Here is a 13,600-nt window from a genome sequence, read left to right as displayed (position 1 = left end):
CATCCTTTGTAAAGACTGCTACAGTCTTTTTGAACAGAAAACATCCTCACCTGCATTTTAGAGCCTAGAATATAAAATTCTCACCTGGTAAAATCATACCTGAGAAAGGTACTTTGTTTAAGGCCCGCTAAACCAGCAACAAAATGAAACCTGAATACCTAATTGTTACTTAAAAAAAAATACAATTTAAGCTCCAATGCTATCTAAGACTTCGGCAGGAAAACACAATTAAAAACAATATTTAGCTGTTCAGGGGACAGAATACTTCATAAATCGACTTGTCCCATATCATGCCATGCATGGAGGTGAAAAATTACGTCAGAATTCTTATTTCAGAGCTCTGAATATGCCAGGTCGCATGTTATATCAAGATTTGAATGCTAGCAAGGCTTTGATTATGCCACATTTCTGTTCATTTGAAACGCTGAGGCTATTAGTGTTCGATTTCTGTCAAATATCTGAATATTCGCAAACTCGGTTTATGAACGTGCTCTGTGTTAAAGGTAGATTTTCGATCACAGTGGGGCTCTGGGTATACCAATGTTTTTTTATGCTGAAGTTTTGATTATAGCAGAGCTCAGGATATACAATTTTTGTAACTGTACCAATGCTCTCTTTCTTACTTTACTTTATGGGGAAGCATCTTGTGCACCGCTTTGGCAAATTAACATCTAAGCATTTACTCAATTTCACAAAACGTTACTGTAAAAATAAATCTACATTGTATTTGAAGTCCAGCTCCTAGGTTGCTAAATGAGAATTAACAAGACCATTGCCAGTATGACTTTCTCCTCTCGAACACATTGTGCATTTCTTGGGAAAAGAACTTGATCTCACTTCATCTTACTATCCGAGTTCCTTTGTTGATTATAACAATGAGCATGAAGCAAGCACTAGGTCAATGGTTGACTTGTATATTAGAATGACACGCAGCGCCGTAGGTGCCAGCAAGGGGGTGTTTTACTCACCACATCAGCGCACGGAAGACTACAGGCACCAGGAGGCAGAGGGGCAGCGTCAACACCAGCGGCCCCTTCCCCCTGCACCGGACCTTTAAATCTACCTCGCGCCTCCCGGTTCGCGGGACGCGCAGCGCCGTAGGTGCCAGCAAGGGGGTGTTTTACTCACCACATCAGCGCACAGAGGACTACAGGCACCAGGAGGCAGAGGGGCAGCGTCAACACCAGCGGCCCCTCCCCACTGCACCGGACCTTTAAACCTACCTCGCGCCTCACGCCCCGCGGGGCACACGCGGGCGGCGCCGGGCGAAGCCCGGGCAAAGGGCGGGCCGTCTGTGGCCGTCAGGGGCCAGAAGGGGCCAGGCCGGGCCACTTCTCTTTCCAGTCGAGTTCAAGGACTAAGAATGGGTAAGCGGAAACTTCATACTACACAGGACCAGGGGGGGGCCCAAAGCTAAAGTCCCTAGAAAGTCGGCCACTATCATATCATATTTAACTTCAGCAGTGGGGGTTTTAAGTTCAGAAATCGCGCTGGCTGAGCGAGAACTTGGACTTGATTCCATCGTAGCACAACAAACTGCCTCCTTGCAGCCCACAGGGAAACATCCTGTCCCACTTGAGCCTGTTGTTATTGTTGGTCCTCCAGCCCAGGTACCGGACCAACACAGTCCTGCGGGTGAAGAGATGGTCCCGGCTCTACCAACGATTATTTCTCAACTTACCCCTCATCAGGTCCCTGCAAAAAAAAGATTATCAAAATCTCAATCTAAGGGCACAGAGAGAATGAGTAAAAAGCCAAACAAGCGGGACCCTATATCTATAAGTACCTTACCGGACACTAGCCCAGTGACTATTGACTCTTTCTACTCTTCGGTCCGGGATATGGTGGAGAACATTTTTTCTAGCCGGCTTGAGGAGACCCTTACCAGTATGGCTAAAGATATTGTTGACACTCTGAACCTGTGTGTTGCTAGTTTACTAGAGAAATGTGCCCAGATTGATTCCACCCTCTCAGCTATAAACAAGGCCCGCTATCCCCCTCTAAATAGCACCTCTTCTAGACCGGTTTATTCCTCAGCAGATGGTGCAATTAGTAGGTCATTGGGGGGTCCATCTAGGATTGCGAGCGTTGCTGTATCGCCCAAGCCAAGCCCCAAAACAACAACAGTAGAAGTAATGGACTCGGAGGCGTATCCGACTAGGCAGACTAGTTCTTCAGTCCCTTTTAGGCCTCAGGTTAAAGATGTTAGCAGGCATATTCCATCTAACACCTTAACTCAACCTTGCATTAATCTCCCCCCAGAGGCCGACCAGTTAGTGGTTATTCTGGTTAGTGTCCCGCCATTAGTGCACGGTAAGATTGAATCAACCGAAGCACTATTGTCGGTCACCAGGAAATGGTGTGATCAGAATTGTTCGGGCGATGCTAACATTTCACGCTATATCCTAACAGCTAGGCGAGTTGGATGGATAGGAGGCACCAAGAAAAAAGTCAATGGGGACTGTGTGGTGGTTAATTTTAATAACCCCTATGTAGCAACACGTATGTTATGGGATGCTTCAGATATGGCTGGGGAGGTTGGTAACATTAGGGCCGTCCCTCTAAGCTTTTTTTATCCATCGCCCCATAGATTTTCTAAAGCAGGTGGGAGTTACCGACCTGCAATACGTTCGGAGACCCCACCGGCATTTGTCCCCTGTGCTGCACTTAGCGAAGAGGCTGCGCCCTGGTGTTCCCCTAAAGTTTTTTCCAAGGTTAACCCCAGAAATAACAGGATAGATAGGCCTTTAGATGTTACTGTTACATCCAACAGGTTTTACCCTTATCCCAGTTGGATGTAAATGATTGACTAGGTCTCTCTGTCCCCAAACCTTGCAGTATTGGAAATGAATTAGTTAACTTAGGGGACCCTGGAGTCTTTATAAGGCTCATGAGTTGGAATGTAGCTGGGTTACGCTCGAAACAAGATGATGCAAATTGGTTAAAGCTTGTTGCAGGTTTTGATATTATAGCTCTACAGGAGACCTGGGCTAGGGAAAATAACCTGTGGATTGATGGTTTTAAATCTTATTTTCTGCCTGCCTTGCCATCGGCAGCAGGCAGAGCAAAGGGAGGGATGTTGTTTCTTTTTTCTATTAAACTCAAGGCCAAGATTTCGCAGTTAGATGCAGCCTCCCATAACTGTCAAATGGTGGAATTCATTACTGAGTCTCAATCTAAAATATTGTTTATAAATTTGTATAATGCGGGGGATTGTGTACCGGAGAATGAGCACTTTATTTTTCTATCAAAATTTTTAGATTTGTATAATGCTCGTCAAACCACTTTTGTACAAATTATTTTTATGGGTGATTTTAATATTCATCTTTGTGATTTTAATTGTAAGATTGTTGATCCTCATGGCCCTCCCCACTCTGTCCCACCACACTTAGAACATTCTTCCAAGGGTGAAGCCCTTGAAGAGCTCCTTCAACTGGCGGATCTTTTTGAGCCATGTTTTTTAACTAAGAGGGAACGGATAGCAACATTTGAAGCAAGGGACAGTGATTCAATTATTGATTATATTTTCCTATCCCCTGCTCTCTTAAGGTTGGTTCATAGGTACTATGTTTTTCGTTCACCATTTAGTGATCACAATCCTGTGATCTTAGTATTAGATAAGAGTTTCTGTCCTAAGGAGGTCCCATTGGCCCCAGTTCCCTCTATTTCCGTGGCCTCCTGTGACTAAGGAAGGAATTTAAAGTGGGCCAAGGTAGTTCCGGAGGATTTTATGGAGAACTTATATGTGAAATCAAGAGACGAGTTTAGGAAGTGTATGGACCCTTCTACCGCGGGCGGAGAGTTAATTTCCGCCTTTGGTTCTATCTGTGAGCAGGTTTCTTCAGACCTAACCATCACTAGCAAACCGCGTCCCTTACAGGAGAAAAAGTGGTTTGATACTAGCTGTTCCAGGGCTCATCAAAATTTATTAACTGCCTTAAAAAAGATACCCCGGGATAAGGCCCTAATAGCCACCCTTAGGAAAGATTATAAATCTATTATCCAGGGTCGAAAAAACGAATTAAAGTAGGAGGCCTGGGATGCCCTAACCTCAGTTGAGGTCCTCAAGGATAGCGCAAAGTTCTGGAGTATAGTCAACAGCCCACTCTTAACAGGGAAGGAAAACGCCCCACTCGACATTAACATCCCAGAGGGGGAGTGGTTGACCCACTTTGAAGGTATTTATGCAAGTAATTAGATTTTTGACATTTTTAAGGTCCCTGAATCTTACTCCCCCCTAAACCATTTAACATTTAACAAGAATGACGTAGGGAAGGCCATTAAAGACTCTGCCTCTAATAAGGCCCCAGGGCCTGATGGTGTCCCGTTGGATCTCTATAAAGGGGACATTGAGCTCTGGAGTAACATCTTTAATGCTAGCGTTGTGAATGGGTTCCCAGAGTCTTGGTCTAAATCAATTATTATACCGATTTTTAAAAAGGGAGAGAGGGGTGACCCGAGATGTTACCGGCCCATCTCATTAATTGACTCTGCAGTCAAAATTTGGGGCAAAGTGATCCTGAACAAAATCTCAGACTGGGTGACAGAGAGAGGGATTTTATCTGAGGTGCAATTCGGTTTTAGATCAGGTAGGGGTACTATGGACCAGTGCCTCAACCTGTACTTGTTAATTAACAAGTATACGAAAGCCACCAAAGGATCCATATATCTTGCATTTATGGATCTATCCACGGCCTTCGATCTGGTGAACAGATCGAAGCTGTGGATGATCCTGTTGGACCTGGGGGTTGATCCTTGTCTGGTTCACTTCTTAGCGGAATTGCACAAAGATTTGCACGCTGCAGTTAGGGTTTCCCAGGAGGGTAAATGCACACGCCACTTTAAATCGGTCAGAGGGGTCCGACAAGGATGCATCCTGGCCCCCTTACTTTTTACCTTATATATCAACAGGTTAGACTTAACCTTAGGTAAGGCCAGCTTGGACACTCCGCGTATAGGGAACAGTACCCTCCCTGCTCTCCTATACGCAGACGATGCTGTCCTATTGGCTCGTACCCCTCTGGGATTACAGAGACTACTGAACTCCTTCGGGGAGTTCATGAGCTCATTGGACCTAGTGGTGAATAGCTCCAAATCACAGGTTATGTCCCTGGGCATACGGAAAAAAAAAAGTGAAACACTTTTATTGTAAAGGAGTGGAGGTCACGAGAGTAAAGGTATTCACCTACCTGGGGGTTTTATTTGATGACAGATGTTTGTGGGCTCCACAGCTTATAGCAAAAAAGAACAGCGTAGGTAGAGCTTCTTCCGCAATTTTAAGTTTTGCCCGACGTTTGGGTGGTAAACCATGTGACGCAGTTCTTGCCATCTATAGGGCGAAATGTTTAGCTTTAGCGATTTATGGTGCTGCAATTTGGGGGTATAGAAAAGCGGAGGGAGTCCAGATGGTAGAAAACACATTTTTTCGTTCACTGATCTCCATCCCCCAATCATCCCCAACCTTTTCAATACACCAAGAATTGGGGATGGATTATGTGTCTGATCGTATAAGTTTGGCCCCTCTTATATTTTGGCTGAAAACATGGTTGAACCCAGAACTTTCTCTTAACAGATTGATTTTAAAAGACTGCATTGGACTAGACAGAGTGGCTGATATCCCTTGGCTCTTGTACATCAGGAAAATGTTTTATAAGCTAGGGCGCCCGGAGATTTACGAGAACCCAGAAGTGATTACTAAGGGGGATATTGGCTGGGTTAAAGTCCAGTTTCTGAATTTAAGGTCCCAAGAGCGGGAGGGTGAGGAACTTAAAAAACTGTCGGTAAGGGCTCATTTTTCATTAATAACCTCTCCCCAGATTGAGCCTTACCTGAAGTTGGTTACGAAACATTATCATCGCTGGCTGTTGGCCAGATTTCGTTTTAACCTGATTCACTTCATTTTAGGGTCCTTTCAAGGCTGGAGTAAACCAGAAGATGCTGCTTTTTGTAACTGTGATGGCTGCTCAATTCAAGACACTGCGCACTTTATCTTACTCTGTAAATTTTATGCTGAAAGCAGAAAGAAGTACATTTTGCCCTTGTTGCAAGGGAGAGGATTCTTTCAAGTTATACCTGCATTGATGTACTTGCAATTACTAGACTGCCCATGGAATATTTTTAACATTGCTAACTTCTTGGTTGCCGCGGTGCGGTCAAGGAAAAAATATGACGCCCGGCTTGGAATATGTTTTTAGTGTTACATGTACTTGTCTGGATGATTTTTATGATGTCTTCTTATCATATTGTATTATTACGATGTATCAAACTATTAGTATGAATTTTTGTGATGTACTTTTATGATTTTAATTAATCGATTAAAGTGGTTTGACTGACTGACTGACACAAACTCGTTAAGGTCTTATCGCAGTCAAAACATTGAGGGCCTGATTCTCAAGGCTATTTATGCACGAAAAAACATGGCTTACAGGTGCAAATTCTGGTTTTGCACTAATAAAAGGATTTACTCTGAATGTATGATGTTACAACGCATACATTTACAATGCATGCCTTTACAACGTAGTTTTTTACTTCGCAACATCCTTTACAATGCATGCTTTTACATCGCATGCCATTATATCGCATTTTCAGAAACTACCTTTACAACGCATTCCATTACATCGCATTATACCTTTACAACGCATACCATTACAATGCATACCATTACATCGCATTTAAGGTAAGTGTTGGATAGTATAGGGGTAATAATTACTATTCTAACTCCAGTGAGTGCAACAGTAGGGTAAGTGTTGGATAGTGTAGGGGTAAAAATTACTATTCTAACTCCAGTGAGGCCGACACCTTAGACTCACCGCCCCCCAGTAACACCGGCCTCCTGATCTCCTGGAACCACGTCAACGATGAAGACACCATCAAAACCATGAACACCATCCACTTCGGATCACCGTCAGACCCCTGCCCCCACCACATCTTCAACAAAGCAAGCTCCATCATCGCACCCCAACTCCGAAAGATCTTCAACAGCTCATTCGAGACCGCCACCTTCCCGGAAAGCTGGAAACACGCAGAGATCAACGCCCTACTCAAGAAACCCAAGGCAGACCCAAAGGACCCCTCAGCCCGACCCTCTTCAACGTCTACATGACACCGCTCGCCAACATTCATCCAATCGCACAACCTCAACATAATCTCATACGCCGATAACACCCAGCTGATCCTCTCCCTCACCAAAGACCCCGCCACCGCCAAAACCAACTTCCACGAAGGAATGAAGGCCATCACCAAATGGATGAAGAGCAGTCGCCTGAAACTGAACTCGGACAAGACAGGAGGTCCTCATCCATGGCTCCCCCCCTCCGCCTGGGATGACTCCTGGTGGGCAGCCTCGCTGGGAGCTGCGCCAACACCCACAAACCACGCACGCAACCTGGGGTTCATCCTGGACTCATCTCTGTCAATGACCCAGCAAGTCAACACCGTCTCCTCCTCCTGCTTCAAAACCCTCCGCATTCTTCGCAAGATCTACAGATGGATCCCAATTGGAACCAGAAGGCCGGTCACCCAGGCCCTCGTCACCAGCAGGCTGGACTACGGCAATGCCCTCTACGCGGGAACCACGGCTAAACTCCAGAAGAGACTTCAACGTATACAGAACGCCTCTGCACGCCTCATCCTCGACATCCACTACCACAGCCACATCACCGCCCACCTGAGGGACCTGCACTGGCTCCCAATCAACAAGAGGATCACCTTCAAGCTCCTCACCCACACTCACAAAGCACTCCACGACGCAGGACCAGAATACCTCAACAAACGACTCACCTTCTACACTCACAACCGCCATCTGCGCTCCGCTGACCTTGCCCTCGCCACCGTCCCACGCATCCACCCAACGACCTCCGGTGGCAGATCCTTCTCTCACCTCGCCGCCAAAACATGGAACACCCTCCCCATCCACCTGCGACCGACCCAAGACCTGCTGCCCTTCAGGAGACTCCTCAAGACCTGGTTGTTCGAACAGGAGCAGCTCCCCCCCCCCCCAGCGCCATGAGACACTCACGGGTGAGTAGCGTGCTCTACAAATGTTGATTGATTGATTGAGTGCAACAGTAGGGTAAGTGTTGGATAGTGTTGGGGTAAAAATGACTATTCTAACTCCAGTGAGTGCAACAGTAGGGTAAGTGTTGGATAGTGGAAGGGTCCTATGCGTTGTAATTGTATGCATTGTAATGACTTGTGATGTAATGCCTGCGTTGTAGTGACATGCGTTGTAATGACATGCGATGTAGTGACATGCGATGTAATGGCTGCATTGTAATGAAATGCGATGTAAAGGATGTTGCGATGTAATGACTGCTATGTAAAGGTAGTGCGATGTAATGACTGCATTGTAAAGGTTGTTTCCCTTTACTCTTATTACGATTTTCATATGAGGAAATCTAAAGGCTGGACTGCCCTGTGAGTTTGAGCAAACCCACAAACTTAAATGCACAACGGTATTAACCAACTCTTCTCCAATCCATTACAATCTTGGAAAACATTGACAATGGTAGAAGTGAAACATTTTTCAAGTTAGGAACAGTCCAGCAGGGCCTGCCCCATGAGCCCCCCCAAACCTATGGTGGGGGTATAAAGAAAGGTATTTTTCTTTGGGAGAAAATATTTGTCAACTGGCAAGACAAGAAAAAAAAGTATGCATGTGTGTGTATTTGCTCACCGAAAATGGAATTCGTAACAATTATCTAGGAGTATGGTCTCCAGGCCTACTTCTGTAACCTCTTGTGAATTCCTCAAAGTCATAAATCTGCCCCAGTTCAAGGTCACCGAGGTGCAGGTGCACCTTTGTGGCTTTCTTTAAGAACGGGGTCCTAATTTATTGTTTTTACGAGTTGCCATAATGTTTCCCTTAATGGTTTCACACTGATTCTCCATTATTTTTTATTACTCCTAATATGCATCAAACAGGTTTCATTAATTGAAGATTTATAGAAATTGTATTTAATTATGTGCATTAAAATTGCACGATGGTTTAGAAAACCTGCTTGATACTTTTGTTACTTTTAAACATAATTATTTCGGTACATTTCATTTTGATAAAAATCATCAATCATTCTTTCATTCTCCTGTATGTATTTGCATATCACCAAGGAGCATTCTGGAAGCATTATAAAAAGCCAAATCTTGTTACATTTTTCAAACGTGCAAGTGTTTTGTATTGGAATCAATGTCAATTAATCAATGTGAGCTCCCAGCTCAATGTATTTCCTACAAGGACCCAATCCTGATAGTAAAGGCTTTGCAATAATGAACCACATATACAGTTTTGAACATCTAATACATTTGGAAGCATATTGAGTCTTCTCAGCAGACAATCCTCTTTCCCACACCATGCAAATTGTGTGCTGAAGGGTTTATACAGCAGGCGTTATCACCATGTCCAGTGGATACAAAAACCAAGGCAACTTGTTGTTTTTGACTCCAGAAACTACGCCATGGGTGCAGGGCAACAGGAATTCCACAACCGGTATAGGGCAACTGTAAGATGCAAACTAACGTATGCACCAGACTCCTCACTGTGATTTTAAACCTGGACAATTTCTAAAACAAGTCTCGAGCCACACTTAATGATAGCCACATCCTGGACGTAATTGTTTTGTTTGCTGAGGGCCTTAATGGCAATGTACCTAGAATCCATCCTCTTCTACGGGTGAGGGAACATAGCTGGTTTCTGGTACTAAACACCATTTTCAACATCACAGATATCTCTCTCTCCCCAGCAAAGGACAGATGCTGGTGTTGATATGTTACCAATGGACGGGTTCTGGGGTTCATTCATCTGCTGAAGTGTGGTAAAACAATTTTCACACCTCGTGGATTTCAACTACCTTTTTTCACCTCATTTTCCTGGAGGGAGATCTCTATCACCCCCTCAAATTACACGGAGAGAGCTCCCCGTCGATTCCCAACCCCCCTGCTTTACTTGTCCTAACCATCCTTCCATTCACCCACTTTCTCCCGAATGCTCCTCATCAATCTCCTCCATGCCATTCCTTGTCCCAGTTTCTCATCTCTCACCTACTTCCACGCTTGAGATCCCCTTTTTAGTGCCCCAAACTAGCTTCCATCTCCAGAGCCCCTTCAACAACATTTCCTACTGTGTGATTGTTTCTTCTCCTCCTTCTTTTCTGTCTCTATGTTCCACTATTCCCTCCTGCCCATCCCCATGCCGCTCGCTTTTCCGGCGCACTCAGTTTTTCTCAGCATCATAGCCGATTGACAACAGTTTTTCTACCTACCAGGTATGTCAAGTATCTTAAAGATCTTGATTTTCACACACCTAGGCAACTAAATAGAGTGGCTAAAGCTGCTATAAGGAGTTTCACAATCTCGCCTTCTATATAAGTGCTCCCATTTCTTTTGCACAATTAAGTCTATTCATTCATCAGACTAATCCAGAGGGGCAGCTCCTCATTTTAGAGCGATTCTTTTTGACGAGCAACACGGCTGTGTCTAACCACTGCCCAAATGTATAAAGCAACCTACATGGTCGAAAAAGTAGACACAAACACAAGACATTTGCAGTCTGTGAACTCAACGTGTATGTCAGGAACTAGTTTACAATGCAATAGGTCTCGCATTTATGCGAGCTTAAGCTATTGGCATTGTAAATGACAATGCCTCTTATTTATGTTTTAAAAACCAATACCAAAATAAAAGGCATAGCCATTTACAATGTCAGTAGCTCAAACGTGCGTAACTGCGAGACCTATTGCATTGCAAATGCTTGTTTTGCCTGGCATGCAGTTCCCACACAGCACTGTGGGGACCCTTGTAATGGAGCCTCTACTAGAATGGTTTGTGTGGTATTAGTACCATTGTCTGTTTACCACATTTGCTTGTTTGCCGCATGTGAGGCCAGTATCAGTCTGTGGCCAGTGGGAGCTTCGGGAGAATAGCAGAAAGCACTGTAAAACCCAACCGGGGTGCATGTAGGGTCACTTGAATGTCATCATTGGGCTTGCAACATTCTCCCATGGTGGAGCCCTGTACTCAAGAACCGGTGAGGAAGGTGGAGCCGTTTGTTTGCAAGTGAGGTGGAACTTTGACCATACTAAGCCTTGTTGCGCAGTTAATTAATAATATAAAATGACTGTTCTCTGTATGTAGAAGTGCGCGGTGTGACCCTGGTCTCGTGAGCTGAGCTGCCTTAAGCTCTAGATCTGTGGGTGAAGAATCTGACGCTGCAGATTAAAGGTAAAAAAACATGACTCCCGTCCGTGAAGAAAGTGCAACTTGTCACTTAAAAGCAAGCAGGGCTCAGGAACAAGGGAACGTTCTGCAATTAAGAGCTCAACCGCGGGCGCTCCAAGTGTTGTGGTGGCGCATTCCTTTCTGAGTCACCGCAAGCATGCGGGTATTAGAGAGCTCAACACAATGGCTGTGGCTTAAACTGGCAGCCGCTGGCTTTAGAGTGAAACCTCCATAACCGATAATAGAAAGTGTTCAGACGGAGGTGTACGAAGATATACCGTGTTTACAAGCCGACAAGTGCCCATAATGGAGGAAGGAAACGTTTACCAGGGTATAAACTGCGTGAAAGACCGGTTTTAGAATAATCAGCTAAAAACAAATCTCGCCTAACAGATTTTATGGAATGCCGATTTTGTCCAGCTTTTGACTGGATCAGTCTGTCCGTTATTGGTTCCCATAGCATTCTGGTAGTTGCAGTCCTTCACAAGAGATTCTTTCATGTTTTTTCTGGATTCACACTCTGTGTCATCACCGATCTTCAAGGGTGACTCTGGCAGAGCTCAACTAGAGTAAGCCCGTAGAATGTACACACATTAACGCAGCCTCAGAGTCCAAAAAACCTTACGTTTCCTGAAAGATGCAGTGTTCAGTAAATAATGCACAGACGTTATCTGCTCATTCACGTTCCTTTTTTTAATGTAAACAGCACACTGTGTTGTGATTGCATCTGCCACTGTAGCATTAATGAGAGTAAACAAGGAAGTAGGCGATAACTTTTTAAACGAGTGGTGCGCGTGCCACACCGAGACATGTTTCCTATTATCGTGCACGCCTCTGTGCACGATAATTGCAAACAGACATCGGGCCTGCGGGTAATCGACACCAATAGGCCATGGGCGGAGCAATGCGCCCGCCTTTGGCCAATTGCGTGCTGTCTTTGTTAAAAAGACGCATGCAAAGGCCAATAGCCTGGGGCAAAAGTAAAAGCACACACGCAGCGTGCGAGCATCTGAAGCGATTTCTGAAAGCCCCTACATGAAGTCTCGCTGCGCGAGCAGTGCTGAGCACTGCAACGCTAGGCGCGAGATCTAAAAAGGAAAGAAGAAAACTCCTCAAAAAACAGAGAATGCAGAAAAATCAAGGCATCATACGACCGCAATGTTGAAAGAATTATTATCTGATGCACAATGTGCAACACAAGCCTAGCCCAGATCAGTGTGGCATACTGCACACACAGAGGGTCTGAGATAACTAAGATGGTACTGCAGTTTCAAAATAGGGAGAAATGTCAGGAAGCTGAATGTTAGAGTACTGAATCACATACAATTTTAATACAAAATATTTAGTAAATATGAACTGCTTATAATAATGGACACTTACCAATTGTGTACACAACTTCAACATCGTCCATCTGAGAGTCGGTGATACTGTTTTTGGCTTCACCTTTCACATCTCCTAAGAGAAATCCTTCCTGTCAAAAGAAAATTAATATATCATTAATTATGCTTCAAGACGTATGTGTTTAACTAGAAGTGACACCACTGACACTTCTGTCTGGTATCAACTATCCAAATTCTGATGGACAACATTTGTAATCACACCGTTCAATTATCTTCAGTCCTTTCATCACTGAACTACTGCCTGTATCAAACAGCTTGACCAACCCAGTCAGATTACAAAGTATCCACTTTTAGGCATTAGACAGTTGGAACTCCCCCTCTCGGAGGAGGAACTGAGTAAGGCCCTAGGGGAGCTCAATTCGGGGAAGGCACCGGGACCCAATGGGTTCCCAAGCGAGTTTCATCGTCAATACAATTTACAACTAGCATCTTATTATCGGGCGGCGGTGGAGGAGGCCAGAGAGGCCGGTCAGCTCCCACAGGACTGGCGACATGCAGAGGTGGTGGTGTTCCACAAGCCTGGTCGGCCTCCGGAACAACATGCTTCATATCGCCCCATTTCCCTCCTCAATGTCGAGGCCAAGGCCCAGGCTAATCGCCTCCTGCCTCATATCTCGACTTTGGTCCACCCGGACCAGGCCGGATTCATGCCTCATAGGGCGACGGAACATAAGGCGGGCACATGCAGCACTGGCGGCGGTCCGAGGGATGGGGGAGCCGGCGGCGCTCTTACTAGCGGACATGGACAGGGCATTTGATTCTCTAAGCTGGGTTTATATGTTTGCCCTCCTTCACCGGATTAATCTCAGCCCTCAGTTCCTGTTGTATGTGATGCTCTTGTATACCGAACTGACAGCCTCGGTCCGCGTGGCGGGGGCGGTCTCGGCTGGCTTCCCCATTCGTCGGGGTACTAGACAGGGGTGCCCCCTGTCGCCCTATTTATTCGCCCACGCCATGGAGCCGTTGGCGGCGTGGGTGCGTATAGATGCACA

At 45.3% G+C, this 13,600-nt stretch overlaps 1 protein-coding gene across 1 annotated transcript in view; it reads right to left on the bottom strand.

Moving 5' to 3' along the window:
- ABRAXAS1 (abraxas 1, BRCA1 A complex subunit) overlaps positions 1–13,600 on the bottom strand; it is a 210,143-nt gene that overhangs the window by 175,430 nt on the left and 21,113 nt on the right. The window contains exon 2 of the mRNA XM_085636577.1: positions 12,589–12,679. Within this exon, the coding sequence (XP_085492703.1) occupies positions 12,589–12,679 (91 nt within the window). The remainder of the gene's footprint in view (positions 1–12,588; positions 12,680–13,600) is intronic.

The sequence above is a fragment of the Triturus cristatus genome, chromosome 2_1, assembly GCF_964204655.1.
Source record: "Triturus cristatus chromosome 2_1, aTriCri1.1, whole genome shotgun sequence".
NCBI lineage: Eukaryota > Metazoa > Chordata > Amphibia > Caudata > Salamandridae > Triturus > Triturus cristatus.
The sequence above is the reverse complement of the archived record's forward strand: the minus strand, read 5'-3'. Positions and strand labels throughout refer to the sequence as shown.